This window comes from Notechis scutatus, chromosome 1, assembly GCF_049901735.1.
Source record: "Notechis scutatus isolate UNSWTSFEM ecotype Mainland chromosome 1, rNotScu1.2, whole genome shotgun sequence".
NCBI classification, from domain to species: Eukaryota; Metazoa; Chordata; class Lepidosauria; order Squamata; family Elapidae; genus Notechis; species Notechis scutatus.
The window spans coordinates 166,626,606-166,646,316 of record NC_142009.1 but is presented as its reverse complement, the minus strand read 5'-3'; the positions used below and the strand labels follow the sequence as shown (position 1 = coordinate 166,646,316).

At 39.1% G+C, this 19,711-nt stretch overlaps 1 protein-coding gene across 1 annotated transcript in view; it reads left to right on the top strand.

Moving 5' to 3' along the window:
* The window catches only part of CPS1 (carbamoyl-phosphate synthase 1), a 177,406-nt gene extending 159,388 nt beyond the window's left edge, over window positions 1-18,018 (top strand). Inside the window, exons 34-38 of the mRNA XM_087953795.1 lie at window positions 1,128-1,226; window positions 7,279-7,338; window positions 10,705-10,817; window positions 11,515-11,644; window positions 17,440-18,018. Coding sequence (XP_087809921.1) covers window positions 1,128-1,226; window positions 7,279-7,338; window positions 10,705-10,817; window positions 11,515-11,644; window positions 17,440-17,538 — 501 coding nt within the window. The 3' untranslated portion in view covers window positions 17,539-18,018. The remainder of the gene's footprint in view (window positions 1-1,127; window positions 1,227-7,278; window positions 7,339-10,704; window positions 10,818-11,514; window positions 11,645-17,439) is intronic.
* The last annotated feature ends 1,693 nt before the right edge of the window (window positions 18,019-19,711 follow it).

Sequence of the window (19,711 nt, the reverse complement as noted above, 5' to 3'; positions counted from 1 at the left end):
ATTATGAGTTTGGTGGTCCCTCAGGTCCAAAAGGTTGGTGACCCCTGGACTATATAACTTGGAAGGAACTTAAATATCATTGGTGGGACTAATTTATTGAACAATTTATCAAAATGCACAGAAACTGACATTGGGCATCAACCTTGCTATTTTTTTTATTACTTGTCCCTATTACATCCTTAATTTTCTGGGAGTTAGATTATTGTTTAACAATTGGAATCCTTTGTATAATTGGCTAAACCAAAGATAGATCACCTCTAGGAAAACTATGGCCGAGGGCCTCCGAAGCAGAGATAAAGAAAAGCACTGCCGACAATATTTTTGAAGAAGAGAGGATCTTACAGACAGTCACAAAATATGGTTTTATTTTAACTGTTTTACCTTTAACTGTACTACCCTTCCCCTCCCTTACTCTTCCCTTTTTCCTCTCTTAGGCTTTCCTCTCTTTCCCTCTTGGCCTATGCTAAGGCCTGTTTGTCTTTTTGTTGTACATAACTTGTAGTTGTGTTGTGCTTTTAAAGGTAAAACTAATAAAGTATTTTTCCAAAAAAAATAAGAAAAATAAATAAATAAATAAATTCTCAGCCACTAATCCTTTAAATCTGGCATGTTAAACTATATGCAAAATGCATCTCATTCCTTTGCTTCCAACCTATACTTTTTGTGTGTTGTCTTCAGCTGAAACAGCTTCTCAAATAATCAAGTCTATGCTCCCTAAGCAATTCTGCATTCTTATGGCAGGCAATATCATTCATTTATGGGCCCAGAGAAGCATTTATAACCCTCACTGTTATTTAAGCATTAAGTAGTATCAATGTTCTGTGGAAGGTAGTCATGCTTATGAACCAGAGCTGTGCTTGGCATCTACATCATTCATAGATGGATCCATTTAAGTTGCTCCACGGTGTGCTGTTTGAAAGTAACATATTCCTGATTCCTTCATTAATGCTTAATTAAAATATAAGATTCATCTCTGCTGATCTGCCGGTTTCTGGCTGGTTCAAGAGCTACAAATAGGAGAAAAGAGGAAAAATGATCCTTTTAAAAAATGTTATTGTCCTTGATCAAACTATCTTCTTTATCTCTTTTGGCCCTCTTTTTCTGCCCCCCCCCCCCCCAATGCCCAGGTGGCTGGCTTTGGAGAAAATGTTCACTCAGCCTTCCTGAAAGCAATGCTCTCTGCAGGGTTTAAGTTGCCACGGAAAGGAATTCTGCTTGGAGTCCAGGTGAGCCGCTGCCGCTTTGAGCAAAGGCATGTGATTGTAAAAGAGAGAGGTCAATCTATTTCTGGTTCTTGTTGTTGCTGTGTTCTGTTGCATCGTCAATATTTTTAATTGACATAAAAATATTTTTAAAATATGCTTTGCCATAAAATATTCCTGACTGGTAATATTTACCATGAAATGTTTTTGAGCAAAGAACTGTTTCCATCAAATTCTGAGAAGTATACAATTCAAATGCTATGTACCAATCTATGGATGGTGCAGGAACTGACTTAGGGTAATCTGCTTAAAATATGGAACACTGTCTTAGAAGAATTTCCGTTAATGTTCTAAGTAAGAAAGGGCCCACAGTTCAGAGAGTAGAATATATGCTTATAATATCCTTGTTAATTAGAGTGAAGGTGGGGGTGGAAACCTTAATCCCTGTGAAAAATCATGTATTTGCTCCAGCTAAGGGGAGATACATTAGAACTATTAACTAATATTTCAATTATTTCATACAATAAAAGTTAATAGGTTTCCTCTTACATTTTGTAACTGTTATTGTTCATTCAAATGGAAGTTTTTTCTATCCAGAAAAATCCAAATCCTATTTGTTTTAGCATACTAAATAGTCTGGGTTACATAGCAGATACCAACAATTTGTGTTATCAAGGGCAAGAGCACTCCTGAATATTCCCACAGATCATATCTTATCTAAGACTATTTTGACACACCCACATATTTGAATGAAACCTGAGAATACTCATTTTGCAAAATAAAAGTAATCCTCAATCTCCATCCCTCCCTCTTACAAGGCTGCCCACCCCTCTCTTCCTGCAATGCTTCTTCGCTGCCTCAGGGTAATTACAAGCTGCAGAAGATACAGAAGAACGGTGATACATTAATAAATCTCCTCAAGGCCTCTGTGTCTGTTTTCCAAATGATCAGTCACTGGATCTGAGATTGGAAAATGCTAGGGGTCTCATAAAAACAATTGATGGCCTTTTACAATCCTCCTGCTGTGCTCGTAATAAGCTTATACCCCGCATAAAGTCAATAAGAAAATAATTAACAATAATACTGACTTCCCAATCTTGAATGATTACTGTAGACAGCAAGAAAGGATAAGAGAATTAGGCCCCCAACTTTTAGCAACAGGAAACTGACCTGAGAGAAGAGCAAAAACAAGCAAACAATAGGGTCAAATACCTTCTCAAGTATGTCTATAACAGAGGTGGTATTCAGCAGGTTCTGACCAGTTCTGGAGAACCAGTGGCAGAAATTTTGAGTAGTTTGGAGAACTGGCAAATACCACCTCTGACTGGAGATTTTACAGTATCCTTCCCCTGCCACGCCCACAGAACCGGTAGTAAAACAATTTGAATCCCGCCACTGGTCTATAAGGTAACAGTTCTAGTACAAGAATTAAATCCTTACCATTTATTTACTTCTCTGAGAAACAGGTGATTGAAGGGATAAAAAACTGGGTTCAACTAGCCAATCACTAATGAAAATGTCTATGCATGCTACCTTATAACTTTAAACAGGTTTAAAGTCATTCCCACCCTTGAGAGAATAAGCTCAGGAAGTTTGCTTGGCAATTAATTCATCCTTTAAATGAATTATATTGTCACCCAACCTTGATACGATCGGATATTCCTCTCAAGCAAAATAGTTCATTATGTTAGTCCCTGCTGTTCACTTTAGAGTCATTCAATATTTTACAAATGGGCTAGAAGCAATTCTTATCACTATAAGCTCTGTTGCTCCAGCTGTTGAGCTCTGCCACATATTCCAGTATGCTCCACAGAGCAGATGCTACTGCCCAAATAATAGTGGTCTATCAGTCATTATGAAGGTGCTATGCTTGACCTGCTGATAGAGGATGCCCAGTCAAATTGCTTGCCCTTTTGGCTAATCCCCTAGTGATGATTAATGAGCATTGCATCTACTCTGCATGATGAAAGTATAGGTCTGTCTAGAAATGTCCTAAGGTCATGGGAAGTAGAAATAAGTGTTAGGGTGTGAAATCAACTACATTATTAACTTGCTTTTTTAGTTTTTCTTCATTTAACTGCTTGTGCTTAGGACGCCTCAGGAAAATAAAAGTTAATCCAATTTTAAGGCAGATGAAATTTGATTTTTCTTTTTAAAAAAGCAGCGGCTCAACCAGTTTTTAGAATAAAAATGGATAAGTCTGTAAAACTAATGGTAGACTGTATAACTTGTCAGATAGAATTCTGCTAATAATGAATATAAAATGAACCAAAGTTTAATAGCCCGCAAATAGACTGAGCAGAATCCATTAGAATTAGGCAGTTAATAAATTTAAATAAATAAATAATAGGAATAATAATAACAACAATAACAACAATAATGACTTTTATGGCTGATAAGTAACAAATGGGAATGACTGAAGCAGCAATGATAGATGCAGGTTGGGTAGGTTGGTTTTGTAATGCCATTAGCCATTACTGTGATTACTTTCATGACAGTGGACAATGAAATATCCTTTCCACTTGACTCTCTTATGGTGAGGAATATTTGGTTTCCCTTCAAATATTTTTGAATATATCTAAAAGTGAAATAATTAGGAATATAGGCCAAGTCAGGGAGGTCCCCTTGTATACTTTACACAAAAGCAAGGTGAGCCCAAGATTTGCCAGGAGCAGAAATGGAGACATGTTTTGCTTTACTGCATCAAATTTGAAGTGACATAATAGTAGATGGGAGAGAAGAGAGTATATTAAAGTATGTGCCCTGTATTTACAACAAACATACATTGGTGCTCTGCCCTGATCTGCTGTAAGTATTACTAACCAAAAGGGCAAGCAATTTGACTCAATTTAATTGAATTGGGAAGATATTCCCATTCAGATTCCAATAGCAATATCATTTAGACCTATATATTGCTTTACAGCATTTAGACCTATATAGTGCTTTACAGCATTCCCTGGGCAATTCACAATGTCAGCATATTGCCTCCAACAATCTGGGCCCTCATTTTACTGACCTTGGAAGGATGGAAGTCTAAGTAACCTTGAGTCCCGTCAGGATCAAACTCGAAGCTGGGGGCAGAGTTTGCCTATAATATTCCATGCTAACCATTATGTCATCTTTATGTCCTTGATTTTAGATCAGGAATCCCCAACTTTTAATCAACCCCTTTATGAAATTTCAGATTGTTCATTGACCCACCAAACATTTATTATATGAAAATAATTTTAAACACGTTATTTTAACTAACAGTTCTACAAATAACAATGTTAACAACCCTTGGATAGTCCCATTGATCCTTGGGGGTCCATATTGACTACTTTGGAGAATCTTGGTTTAGATAAAGGAAGATGAGGAAAACCTGACATTTAAGAAAAACATACTAGTTGACTAGTTGTTTTATTAGCTTTCTTAAATAGACTATTTAGTAAGGTTTATTGAAGACATGCAGCAGCAGTATCCCTGTGTTAAAGTAATGCTAAATGTAACATGTTTACAACATGCAGGAAATGCTTTATCTTTAAACCTTGAGTAATTAGGGTCTGTTCCTGAATCACTTGACAAATATAGAATGTAAGTGCTGGAAGGGACTTTTAAGATTATCTAGTAAAATCTTCTGCCCAATGCCAGGCAGTATATGGTTGAATGTCTGGACAATTGTCAGTTATCCTGTATTAGGCAAACTAGGTATGATATATTGCTGCAGGAACTAAGTATGAGCTTGCTGCTTCTGGGTATAGTACAATTGGGGACATGCTCTGAATAGATTTTATAATGCATGCATCAATATTAAAAAAAAACACTAATGTCTGAGGCATATTGAGAAGAGGTACAGGGATGAGGTTCCAAATAAGATTTTAAAAAGACATCTCTAACTTGTAAAGAGACTGAATTTGTGGTGCTGGAGGAAAGGGTTAGGTTAGGCCACCTTCCGATCAGTGAGCAGGCCTCTGCTACAAGCTGCAGCCTTTGCAGCTGGTTTTACAAAAAGAAATATGAAGCTGAAGAAGATGCAGCATGAATCACTCCATTAACTAAACTCTTCAATCCCTGAGAAAAAATGATTTCAGGACAAACTATAATTGGAAGTGCATAAAGATGAGTTTGTTGATTAATCTATATATATAGACGAACACTATATATACAGACGAACACAATACAGAAGCCTGATGATGGCAGATGAGATTCTGCCGAAACGTTGCTACAACTTTAAAAGCACAACTATAATGACGTGGGGAAATACCCGAACAAAGCTGAATACCATATATATAAAATTTGCTTGATTTCATATTCAACTTACAGCTAAAGTTGTTTAACAAGTGCAGTAGGAAAAGCTAATACTGCTTTTAGTCCGAACTGAACTAGCATAGTTCCATAAAAACTAAAATCAGCTGAGGAGCCTCTATTCATAGGATAATTATACAGTGTATGAAAAGGAAGTTGAAGGAAATGAGAATGTTCATTTTAAAATAGAACCCCAATAGCTTGCAGTTCTAAGCCAAGTTAATGTAACTCACTTTTTAGAAGTGAGTGATTTCTACTTCAGATACTTTCAATCAATCTTGACATCTAGGACAGGTTTGATGACTACTATAATCCTCCTCTCCCTCTCGCTCTCTCAATATCTTTTATAAGCGTTCAGTAATGTTTGATAGAAGTTTATCATCCTATTATGAAAGTCCAGATCAGAAGGCAGAGTTATTCCAAAGTTGAGAAGCTTCCAACTCCGTCAAGTTAGATATTTATTTTTTCCTCTTAATTTAGAGAGCAGAAATGTCTTCTCAAGAAATGACCCTTGAAACTACAATTGGCTCATTTTCCCTTACAAATTCCTTGCTATACTTGTTAGGGTTTCTCACTGTAAACCTGTGCCAAATCTAACTAGCTGAATAAATAGTTTTTTGAAATCCTCACTCTTTGTTAAAACTCAGGTGAAATGCTTTTAATTTGAAAGTCAGCATCTGCTGCTTTTTGACCTGTTGGTTAGGAAGATCTGAACAATAGTAGAAAGATCTTGCTAAACAACAGAATTAATTCACTTAATAAAAAATAATTCGGATGATGAGGATGACAACAATAATAATGACAACTTTGTATTTCTACATAAACTAGCAGCCATCTTTTATTACAGAGAAGGTCGTAGGTGCCTTCTAGCTCTAACCCTAACCTGCTACCCTTTATATTTGCACCACTGCATTCTCATTTTTTCTCACCAGCCATTTTCCACACCAGATAACAATAGTTAACACAAGTGGCCTCTTGGGGAAATTGGAGTTAATAGGTACATAAAGTAGGGCAAGATGTACAGAGACTTATGTGATAAGACATCATAATGGTACATGGTTATGCACATTTCTATGCTAAAAGGGTCAGGCTGGTAGCAGAAACAGTTTTTTTTGTTGTTGTTACTAACCTGCATATTCTTGTTACACAGCTTGCTTCATTTGGCACTTCCAGTATAAAATATAGTTCATTTTTAGCCACTTTAGGGTCTAACTTTTATTTGTTTAAAAAAGTAAGTTTCTAGGTGTTACTATAAAGGAGAGAGACCTATACTTTTGTCAGTTTCTACTAAATGTTTCAAATTAAATTTGAGCTTTCACATGATATAGTCCCTGTTCTTGCCCATTTTTTCTCTTCTCTTCTTCCTTTCTTTAAGTTCCAGGGGTCCAGGGGTCGACCGGAAAAAGAATTATGAACTTTCCTGAACAAGTGACCAAGCAATGTTCTGTTGTCTAATAATCCAGACTCCCTAGTTATAAGGCCTTGAAAGGCATAGTTTTTTGTTAAGATTCTGGGGGACCCAACTTATTGGTGAGACATGGACTTCAATTGAGACAGTACTTTTGTACCTTATTAGTGTAAAATAGCTTATCACTACAATAAAGCTCATGCATTATATAGCTTTCTATGACATTCACTTTTAAGAAGAGGCAGATGTCAAAGACTAGCACAGAGCTTCTCTATGTACCCTGTAGTAAAAGCAGAGATTTCCTGTATATATTGTGAATGATCCTCACTGCAAACATTGTGGAACAAAAATATTCTGCTTAGTTGATTCTTGTTTTTCTTTCAGCATTCCTTCCGCCCAAAATTTCTTTATGAAGCAGAGCAGCTGCATAGTCAAGGTTTTAAGGTAGGTTATTTGTTGTATGAGAACTCAGGAAAGTCTATACTTGTTAGCTAAGGGCTCATCCAGAATGATTTTGAATTCTACTATATAGTGCAATATTAATGCAATATCAGGTTTTCAATTCATCTGTATAGAAAGTGAAGAATGCGTGTTTGTGTTTTATTTTTATAGTTACAATGTACACTGAAGATGGCATTTAATTTTGTTGTACAAGGTGTACAAGGTGTAAACTAAACTAATTTTGCTCTTCTCCTTCATCTCTTCATGTAAAATTCAACTAGTATAGGTGAAATAAACAATAGAATCTGGAAACTTTGGATAACAATAAGGTACATGGGCAAGTGAAAATGAACACATTTTGGATTTATTCTGTGAACAGCTTCAAATATCTGGTTTAACTAGGCTTTCCTGATTTTGGTGATATCCAAATCTTTCCACTCAGAGCACATATCACATGGGCTGAACATGTTTCTTCTATGGCAGATGTTCCACATGTGTTTAGAAATATGCAAACTGCAACTAGAGAAAGGAAAAGCTGTTCTGTGTGGGAAAGCATAGAAAATATTAACAATTTTTTGGAACTTCAGATCTTATAATATGTACATATCATGATTTCATTATTATTAGAAAAACTATATTGGCTAGACTGAAAAAATAGCCTTTCTGACATTTATTTTTGTAAGCAATAATAGAGCACTGTGAACATTGAGGTGCCCAGTGGCTAAGTCCTTTCTGATACATTTTCACCTTTAAGTAAGAGCCTGTTGCATCAGTTATTATACTGCTAGCTGGCAAAGGCTGAAATGACATGTGCCAAAGTTACTTGCAAACTGTTTTGTAAAACACAAAATCCTGATTTGGCTCTTCAAAGTCCACTTGTTCAGGGCTGACATATAGATCTTGGTTCCACAGGCATAAGGGACAATACACTATCTATTCCTCATCTTTAGATTATATTCTTTTCATCCTATAAATGGAATAACATGAGCTTTCTGATCACCTCTGAGTTAAACTGATATCCACCTGGGAATAAAAACTATACAGTAGCATAAAAGTTTCTCTCCCCACTGTCAATCCTTGACCTGAATCTATTGCCTGTTTGAGCCCACAAGCTGGTTGTATTTTGATTCCCACTTTTTAAGCAAAGTGATCAGCTTTCCAGTCTACCTCTCTCAGAAAGTCAACAGCTGGTTGGAATCCATCCAACAATCACAACAGTGATGCAAGAAGACAAGCTGGGAGAATGGCAAGTTTTGACAAGTGGCAAATGGCAAAACCATCAATTTGTTCCTTACTTTATTCTCTCACCTGAAGAGTCTATGTGATTTAAAACTTCTTGACAACAGTTGTAGGTACCCAGATTCTTTCTCTCTTATTGAATGGTCTTGTTAGAGAAGATACAGCATAGATACAGATAGCCTTTATCACTTGGCATCTTGCCAGATCCTGGAACAAAAACTATTCATGAATTCTAGAACTAGAAAACCTTGAATTACGCCGTTCGGTCTGACCTAAGCATGGTATACAAAATCATACATTGCAATGTCCTACCTGTCAATGAATACTTCAGCTTCAACCATAACAACACAAGAGCACACAATAGATACAAACTCAAAGTAAACCGCACCAAACTTGATTGCAGGAAATACGACTTCAGCAATAGAGTGGTCAATGTCTGGAATACTCTACCCGACTCTGTAGTTTCTTCCCCAAACCCCAAAAACTTTAACCTTAGACTGTCTACTATTGACCTCACCCCTTTCCTAAGAGGTCTGTAGGGGCGTGCATAAGCGCACCAACGTGCCTACCGTCCCTGTCCTATTGTTTCTCTTATTCTTTTATTTTTCTTATATGTAACCATTTCATGTATTCACAACTATGTATACATTTATACTTATTATCTTGTAAACAATTGGCAAATCAAATAAATAAAATAAATAAATAATAAGTCTTTCAGTGAACTTTGCCCAACAGCATGAAATGCTTTCTGTTTACACATTTCTACTATTCTACTAGTGCATACTTACTAAAATTGTAACTGAACCTTTTGTGGGATAGCTGACTTTTCACATTGCTTTAGCACCAAACCATATGAGTAGCCAAAATACATGTAATATGTAGAACTCTCTATTTTATATGTAGCAATGAGAAAATAGGCAGTTTTAAAAGTTTCCGGTCCTTTCCAAGTAGGAGAACAGTAATCTTCTAAAACAGGGGTCCCCAACCCCCTGTCCATGACCAGCACTGGTTTGCAGCATGTCAGAAACTGGGCCATGCAAACAAGTGAAGCCGCATCTGCAGGATGCAGGCAGCATACCCCTCCTCTGGTCCATGGAAAAACCTCTCTCCACAGAACTGGACCCTGGTACCCAAAAGGTTGTGGGCTGCTGTTCTAAAAGATACTAATCTAATGATGGCATCCTTTTATAATATCCAAATGTCGGAGTTCCAATAGTAGAAGTTATAAAGCAATGCTTTGTTACTAAATCAGTAAAAAAAGAAACACTTAATCACTGCTGAACATTAGCATTATGGATTTTTCTAGTTTATTTTCCCTTATTTTGTCATCCAGTTTCTAACTGGAGGAGAGATAAATTATGTTACATGGGTTGGGTCCAGGGGTGGGATTCAAATTTTTTAACAACCAGTTCTGTGGGTGTGGCTTAGGTGGTGGGCGTGGCTTGGTGGTCATGTGACTGGGTGGACATGGCTTGGTGGTCATGTTATTGGCTGGGCGTGGCCAACTCAATATCACTCACATCGAGGCTTGCATCTCCTTGCCTGGCCTCTCATGACTGTGGGGATGTTGCAACAGTCATAAGTGTGAAAAATGGTCATAAGTCACTTTTTCGGTGCCATTGTAACTTTGAATGGTCACTCCACACAAGCAAAGTACAAGCAAAGGAGAAGAAAAAACTTCCAGAGAAGTTCCTGAAACAGGAAGTCTAGTCCTGCCAAGAATGTAATAAGGGTTAACGGAGAGGCAGTTTCTGTAAGCAACACCAGAATGTTTCCTTCCTGCCTTCCTTACAGGATTAGGCCAGTAATTTCTTCTAACAACTGGTTCTCCGAACTGCTTAGAATGTTAACAACTGGTTCTAGAGAATAGGTGCGAACTGGTAGAATCCCATCCCTGGTTGCGTCTATGACTTCCCAAACCATATTACAATACCTCTTTTTAAAAAGGCAGCAACTGATTCACCACCCACTCAGGCTATTGTCATTAAACCTCAACAGGAAGCTTGTCATTGATTTTCAGTTGCTCAATCTCCTACATTCCCACTGATTGTTAAATGAAATCTTTTTTTCCTGATCATTACACAGCATAGACACACTCATGCATGTATGTACATAAATCTCTTTCTGCAGCTTTATGCTACACCAGCAACTTCAACATGGCTCAATAGTAATGGCATACCTGCTTCTCCAGTTGCCTGGCCTTCGAAGGAGAAGTCAGAACCCATACTTCCTCCAGTCAGACAGTAAGAGATCCAAAAACTGGTAATATTTACAGTTGGGCAAAACTTTCATTAGAACCAGCTGTGAGAGAAAATGACTTGTAAGCGTTTGACTTTTTTAGAACTCTTCATCAGAGAGATGGGGTCAATATAGCTGGGTTCGTATTACCTGATCTGCCCGCACCTACCCCTTTAGTATCAAACAGTAACTACTGAGCATTCTGAAATACTATTACCAATTATCTTCTTTGGTAAACTTAGGTGGGTTCCAGACTCTCAAGAGAACGGAGCTCTGGATCAGTTAACACTGCAGAAGCCACAACTTTTCCCCTTTCCTGCCATTCTGATGGATCTATCATCCCAGATTAGTTTAAATTAAGCTGCTGTTGTGCCTGTAATGGTTACAGCTAAGGGTTATGGAGTTATGGAGTTACAGCTAAGGGTTATGGAGCTGAATATGGCTTAATGAGTTTGAATCATCTCTACCTTAACCCACTGCTGTGTTTATGTCTCACACTGTTTGCTTTTAAATTAGAACATCTTGAGTTGGACTGTAAGCAGTCAGATACAAGGTGCTTTAATGCCTTTGGATCTAGCTTTAGAGTTGAAAAAATTACCAACTGAGTACAAAGGCCTGTATTGATGGAATTCTAAAAAATGCATTTGATTTACTGGAGATAGCTTTATTTGAGCTCTCAATCTCATATATGCTTCCTTTCAGGCTCATAAAGGATGGGAGCATAGACTTGGTAATTAACCTTCCCAACAACAACACCAAGTTCGTGCAGGATAATTACCTAATCCGTAGGGCAGCTGTTGATGGTGGAATCTCTCTCCTCACTAATTTACAGGTATTTCTCATAGTCCCATTGAATTGGTTATTGCATCCTACTGAGTAAACTCCAACTTGAAAGCCTTAATCAATGTCTGGCAGCAAATTATTTTTAATGTGGCAAAAATCTCATTGATTTAGGATAGGATTGTTCCCCTTTCTCCTTTTTTTTTTTTTTGTAACCTGTATTGTATTTCACTATCTTGTCACCATTAGTTTTAAAACCATTTTGATTTAATAGAGAGCAGACTGCTGATTTTCAGAAAACTCATATCCATAAGAGCTAATACATGACAAAGAGATTGAAATCTGATCCAGAGATTTCTGGTGTTCTCTGCTGGATAGCCTTAGGCAAAACCTTCTCTTCCCCAAGACTTATTCCTTAGCTGCAATACAAACCAAATGACAGCAGCCTATTTAACAGAATTGCTGATATAATTAGAACAAGAGAATGTATGTGAAGGCGCACAATAGCAGCAGGGGAGCAAAGTTATTGCTCTCTGCCCCTTTCTTCATTCCTATGTTCCTGTTGTCTGTGAGAACATTTTACCTCTCTAGCCCCTCGGTGTTTGTCCCCTAGGCAATGCACAGCTCATCAGCATTTCAGAGAGAAAAAGAAACAGAAGAACATTCCTCCCTCTCCTCTCTCTGCATCCTGCCAGTGTTGCTTTCTCTATCACTACTTAGAAAGGGAAAGGACAACATGGGCACTTCCACATAGCACACTTCTTACACTCATATCTCCCCCAAGCAATTTGAAATGGTTTCCAATCCTTTTTGGGCCCCTTTTCTGAATCCCGGGAATCCTATCAGCTTATGCTCCTTTTTCAGCTAACCAAAAGGAGCATGCAAGAAAAAAAAAACACATAATGCAATTGGTGTTTTGCTTAAACAAAACAATAAAATATTCCCCTCTACTCCCCACAAAGAAGAAATGAAGTAAATTGCTAGCTGTGTACATTATTTACAAATGAACCTGAATGTTTTAATGGGATGAAGTTCCCTTATTACTCAGCCATAATTCCTATTATAGATCCTATTAAAAATTAGGAAGCTAGCATGATGTGTCATTGGTATTGCAACCAGGCTTTTAATGCAGTACAGTACTTTCAATTTTGATTGTAGGCTGCAATGATGGCAGATGGATCAATATGCTAAAAACAAAATACTGTACACATTTTAGAATAATACAAACCTTCTCAATAGAAACAGAGAAAAAAGAATTAACTCACCAAATGGCCTGATGCTACATACACTGCTCAAAAAAATAAAGGGAACACAAAAATAAGACATCCTAGATCTGAATGAATGAAATATTCTTATTAAATACTTTGTTCATTACATAGTTGAATGTGCTGACAGCAAAATCACACAAAAATTATCAATGGAAATCAAATTTAGCAACCCATGGAGGTCTGGATTTGGAGTTACACTCAAAATTAAAGTGGAAAAAAACACTACAGGCTGATCCAACTTTAATGTAATGTCCTTAAAACAAGTCAAAATGAAGCTCAGTAGTGTGTGTGGCCTCCACGTGCCTGTATGACCTCCCTACAATGCCTGGGCATGCTCCTAATGAAGTGGCGGATGGTCTCCTGAGGGATCTCCTCCCACACCTGGACTAAAGCATCCCCCAACTCCTGGACAGTCTATGGTGCAACGTGGCGTTGGTGGATGGAGTGAGACATGATGTCCCAGATGTGCTCAATTGGATTCAGGTCTGGGGAATGGGCGGGCCAGTCCATAGCATCAATGCCTTCGTCTTGCAGGAACTGCTGACACACTCCAGCCACATGAGGTCTAGCATTGTTGTGCATTAGGAGGAACCCAGGGCCAACCGCACCAACATATGGTCTCAGAAGGGGTCTGAGGATCTCATCTTGGTACCTAATGGCAGTCAGGCTACCTCTGGTGACCACATGGAGGGCTGTGCGGCCCCCTAAAGAAATGCCACCCCATACCATTACTGACCCACTGCCAAACCGATCATGCTGGAGGATGTTGCAGACAGCAGAACGTTCTCCACGGCATCTCCAGACCCTGTCATGTCTGTCACATGTGCTCAGTGTGAACGTGCTTTCATCTGTGAAGAGCACAGGGTGCCAGTGGTGAATTTGCCAATCTTGGTGTTCTCTGGCAAATGCCAAACGTCCTGCACGGTGTTGGGCTGTAAGCACAACCCCCACCTGTGGACGTCGGGCCCTCATACCACCCTCATGGAGTCTGTTTCTGACCGTTTGAGCAGCCACATGCACATTTGTGGCCCGCTGGAGGTCATTTTGCAGGGCTCTGGCAGTGCTCCTCCTGTCCCTCCTTGCACAAAGGCGGAGGTAGTGGTCCTGATGCTGGGTTGTTGCCCTACTACGGCCTCCTCCACATCTCCTGATGTACTGGCCTGTCTCCTGGTAGCGCTTCCATGCTTTGGAGACTACGCTGACAGACACAGCAAACCTTCTTGCCACAGCTCGCATTGATGTGCCATCCTGGATGAGCTGCACTACCTGAGCCACTTGTGTGGGTTGTAGACTTCGTCTCATGCTACCACTAGAGTGAAAGCACCACCAGCATTCAAAAGTGACCAAACCATCAGCCAGAAAGCATAGGAACTGAGAAGTGGTCTGTGGTCACCACCTGCAGAACCACTCCTTTATTGAGGATGTCTTGCTAACTGCCTATGCTTTCTATCTGTTGTCTATTCCATTTGCACAACAGCATGTGAAATTGATTGTCAGTCAGTGTTGCTACCTAAGTGGACAGTTTGATTTCACAGAAGTGTGATTGACTTGGAGTTACATTGTGTTGTTTATTTTTTTGAGCAGTGTATGTCTCCTTATTTTCTGACCAAAAGAAGGAGAAAATATAACTCTTTTCAATTTTACTCCAGGAAGCCTCCCAGAATGATGAAAACTTGCTGAGTGGACAGACAAGATAACTCTGATACGATTGGCTGCAAAGATCTATAAAACTGCTAAATGGCAGCATAAAGATAAAAGAAAACTATTTTTGAACTGCCATGAGCAAGATAACAGATAATCAGAATTGGAAGGGACCTTGTAGGTCATCTAGCCCAGGGATGCCAATCTTTTGGATTTCAGGGACCACCAAACTCATAATTTTAAATCTCGTGGACCAGAGACCCTGGGAAATACTCAAAAAAAGTCTGCAGGAAAATTCCCCACGCTGTTTTCCTACCAATTGATCATTCTTTATTTGGGATCACAGGATACCATCTCCAGTTCCGTTCTCAGGGGGAGAGAGAGAGAGAGAGACTTTTGGCTTCATGCAAGGAAAGCAGCAGAAGCAGCAGAAGTCTTTCTTTCTCTCCCCCAAATGAGAAATGAGTCTTAGTGAGACTTGTTGCGCTGGCACAGCCTCTTGGAGCAGGATGCCTTAAAGGGTCCCAAAGACTCATTTCTGGCGGAGTTTGAAGGAGAGAAAGAAAGACTTTTGCTGCTTTCCTTGCATGCAGCCAAAAGCAGGAGAAGAAAGAAGTGGAAAGAAGCAACTCGGTGGCCAGGTGAGGTGCATGGGGTGAATGGGGCAAGTTCCCCCCTCCGCCCTTTTCCCCCTCCCCTCACTACCTCGTGTTGTTCACAATGCAAGTGACGCAAGCCTTGTGTTCCTATGGGCCATGTGGGCAGCACACCCTTGTGTTCCCGCACAGCCAGGATTAATTGCTTTGGGGGGTGCTTTGGGGGTGACATTTTTCTGCGGACCATCAAAATTTTCTCACGGACCAGTGGTCCCCAGCCCACTGGTTGGCGACCACTGATCTAGTCCAACTCCCCACCCAAACGGGAGACCCTACACCATTTCTGACAAATGGCAGGAATAAGGGACCATCTAGTAGGCCCTTATTCTTTTGGTGACTAACACGATAGGCATAGAGAATGCAGGAATAAATATTTCTCCAAAGGGGAAATATACAATATCAAGGGCAGAAATAGGTTAAAAAAATTAGTTCATCTGTATTGCAAAAAGAAAGATCATTTGGATTCCACTAAGCTCATTGGCTGAATTCTTCTTATCTGCTGAACTCAGTTGATACTGAAGATCTCTTTAGATGCTTTGAACTAGCACAGATTCCTTAGGTAGCAAAGACCTAAAATATGTTTCTTTTTTGTGGAAGGAAGGGGTTAAGGGGTTGGGAATCCCACATACATACATAAAAAAATATGTACATATATACCCATATACCTATTTCACCATACCGTTTCTGGGTAAGCAACAACATGCAAATTCAGAAAAGGAAAATTAGTAAAAAATAAACTGAAGAAATTAAGGGTATGTGATAAGAAAATGAAAACAGAAAACAAATTAGTTTTCACAATACCACTTATATCTTTCTATATCTCTTCTTTCCTTGAAAAACATTTTGTTTGTTATCCATCTTATAGTTTAACCCAAGCCAGAGAAAACAAAGCCTACAAACAAAAATGTACTTTATATGTTTATTTGAAATGTAGCAAGAAATTGTAGAGAAAAGAAAAAGAAAATCAGCCATGAACACTTTTCTTTATCACAGGCAAACTTTTAATACTTTTTTGAAGACCAAGCTTGGGCAGAAGATTTTAATGGACTTTTGCAACATTCACTTATTTATTTAGGCTTATAAACTCCAGCAGTTTATGAGGTATACATAGCTCCTTGTCATTCAGTTTCTCTTTACAAAAATTCTGTGAGATCTGAAAGAGAGTGACTGTCCCAATGAGCTTTCATGGGTGAAAACAGAATTAGACCAGGAATTCCCTGGACCTAATCCAGTATCTTAACCACTACAGCACACTGGCTCTCACATCACAGTAGTAGGAAAAGAAAATTCAGAATTACCATCCCCTTTTTGCTTTTGGTCAGAAGCTAAATTCTGGTTATGCACCACTGATATATAGAAGCATAATCCATAGTTTAATGCAATGGTACGCAGGGAATGAGTTTAGGAGACAAGGAAAGAGCCACAGCCAAGGCAATGAATGGTTGGATAAGAGACAGATTAGCCCACAAAAGGAATACAGACTTGGCAAACATCTCAGAAGGGACCCTCCCCAATTTCTTGAGCTATAAAGGCAACAGGGGGAGAAATATATTTTCAGACTTTCAGGATTCAATTGATGTAATCTCAAAATAAGGTAGAATTAGTTCATCTGGGTGGGTTTCATGTCTAGACTATTTAACAAGGCTGACATTAAGATATAATTGATATATAACAAATTCTGAACAATTGCTTTATCTTATATATTTTATTTTATTATATATGTGTTCCCCATTTTGTGTTCAATTTGAACCTGGGGTGGGGGTGGGGGAGACTAGGTCTTTTGTTTGCTTGATTCAACCTGAATTAAGTCTCTCTGTTCTTAGCAGATCGCATCTCTGGCTCACTGGGTCTGAGTTTAGTTAGAACTTAAGGAGTATACCAGGAGAGCAAGCTAGAGAGGGAATGGATGGAGGAGCATAACCATAGCAAAAAACAGTAATGGGAAATCACTTCCATACTGTGCCAGGAAGAACTATATAGACATCACTAAGCATTCAACTAAGCTCAAAGGAGACTGTATTTAAACCTTTTGAATGAGTTAGTTGTAATAAATGCAGCAAATCAGTCCTTTCTCCTTTAATTCCCCCCCCCCCCCACAGTCATAATGATTATTGTATAAATTGAACACGGAATTATCTTTTGCATTAGCCATAAAATAGATTCTTTTAATGGAAAAATCTGCTGAAAATAATTTATAAATGACACTTAGATGGAATTTGCCTAATTCTCATTAGTTTGTTTTGTTAAACATTTGTACTCCTCATGGATTTTATGATTTTTAGGTAGCAAAACTCTTCACTGAAGCTCTCCAGTATTCCGGAAATCTGGATTGTAAAAGCCTGTTCCACTATAGATGGTTGAATAGCAGCACTGCAGCATAGAAGAAACCGTCTCCCAGCAATGAAGAAATTCCATTCCTGAATGAGATTTTTTCTTCTTCTGTAAATCCTAATTTCAGTTAATATCTTTGCACCCAATATTTTATCTTCTGTTTTGGAGCTTTAAGCTAGCAGTTTTCTCAAACTGAATATGTACTGCCAATATGGCAGCAACCATCAACATCATCTTTAGCCACCAGTAGTAGTTGCCACATGCAGGTGATAAGAATTGAGATGACTGTTACTTTACAACAAAGAACTACAAAAAAAACCTCTAATTTTTGCTGTATGGTCCAGGAGGTAATTTTGAATTTTGCAACTTGGATATGGCAACTCAGAATAAAACATGATGATGATTACTCCAACGTATTTCATAAATAAAAAGGTTCTGCTCTGGAACTTTATTCCTCTATGGGATGACTTAATTCCAAAGTATCTTGAAAATTGGTTAAGCATGTGAAAAAATAAAATCAGTAACTGTTGTAATTGTTTTAATATTCTAATTGTTTTAATATTTAGCATTCTAGCACAACTTGATCTATTTTGAGGATTTAAATAGATTTATATCTTGCCTATTCTTCAAGAATTCAAGGCAACTTGCAGAGGGATTTCCCATGGTTTTATGTCCAGAGCAATAATCCTTTGAGATAAGTTGTGTTGAGTGAGCTTGATAGGTCCCAAACACAGAGAGCTTCTATGACTCCCTGGTCCCAATCCTACATGTTAACCAATAGTCTACACTTGCTTCCTAATCATGTATGACAAAATATAATTGACTTATCATATGTCAGTACCAGTCAGTAACTTGGTTTTTTTAAATAAAAGAAAATTAATATGATGGTAGAATTCTGGAATAAAGCACAGAACATAAAATATAGGGCTGGAAGGGATCGCAGAGGTGTTCTAGTCCAACTCCCTGCTCAAGAGACCTTATTCCATCCCAGTCAAATAGTTATCCAGTCTATTTTTGAAACTCTCTAGGGATGGAACACGCACAACTCCAGGAGGTAAGTTATTCGATTGATTTTTTTACTCTCAGGAAATTTCTCCTTAGTTTTAGGTTGGCCTTCTCTTTGATGACCTTCCACCCATTATTTCTTATCCTGCCCTCTGGTGCTTTGGAGAATTAGTCAATCCTCTCTTCTCTGTTGTAGTCCCTTCAAGTACTGGAAGACAGTTATCATGTCTCTCCTCCCCCTCCCCAAACCTTCTCTTTGTTAGGCTAGACCAGGGGTCTGCAACCTTAAACATTCAAAGAGCCATTTGGACCTGTTTGGACCCCAAAAAAACCACCGGGAGCCACAAAACCTGGGTGGGCATGGCCAACTTGATGTCACTCACTCCCACCTAGTCACATGACCCCTAGCCACACCTACTCAGCCACAAACCCTTCTGTCTCACTCTCTATGTCTCTCTGTATTTCTCTACCCCTCCCTCTCTCCTCCTCTCTTTGTATCTCTCTCTCCCCTCTCTGTATCTCTCTCTCTCTTTGTATCTCTCTTCCCCTCTCTTCCCCTCTCTCTCTGTATCTCTCTCCCCCTCTCCCCTTCTCACTCCCTGTCTATATTTCCCTCTCTCTATATCTCTCCCCCCTCTTTCTGTATCTCTCTTTGTATCTCTCTCCCCCTCTCCCTATCTTCCCCCTCTACCTCTCTCCCCCTCTTCCCCCCTCTTTCTGTATCTCTCTCCCCCCATCTCCCTATTTTCCCTTTTCTCTGTATCTCTCTCTCCACTCTCTCTATGTCTCTTTCTCTCTCTCTCTCTCTCTCTCTGAAAGCCATGGCTAGCAATGACGACATGGCAAGATGACGCCAGGCCCTTAGTACAGGAGAGAAGCTGCATCCTGTTAAGACCTTCCTTAAGCAAGCGGCTGCCCTCCGCACCTGTGTGCCTTTGCTGCACTTTGGTGCTCACTTAAGGAGGGTCTACCTGTGTGTGTGCACCCTCCCAGCCTTGACACAGCCACCGGTCATGAGATGAGAAGGAGGGAGGGTCACCGAAAGGAAGCCTCTGTCGCAGCTGGCGATCATTCCTCAGCCAGTCTGGATTTCCAGAAAGAAAAAAATAAAAGGAATATCCAAGAGTCCCAAAGAGAGCTTGCTGGCTTGTCCCAGCCATGGCTTTCCAAGAGAGAGAGAGAAGAAATGCAGAGACAGAGAGTGTGAGATACAGAGAG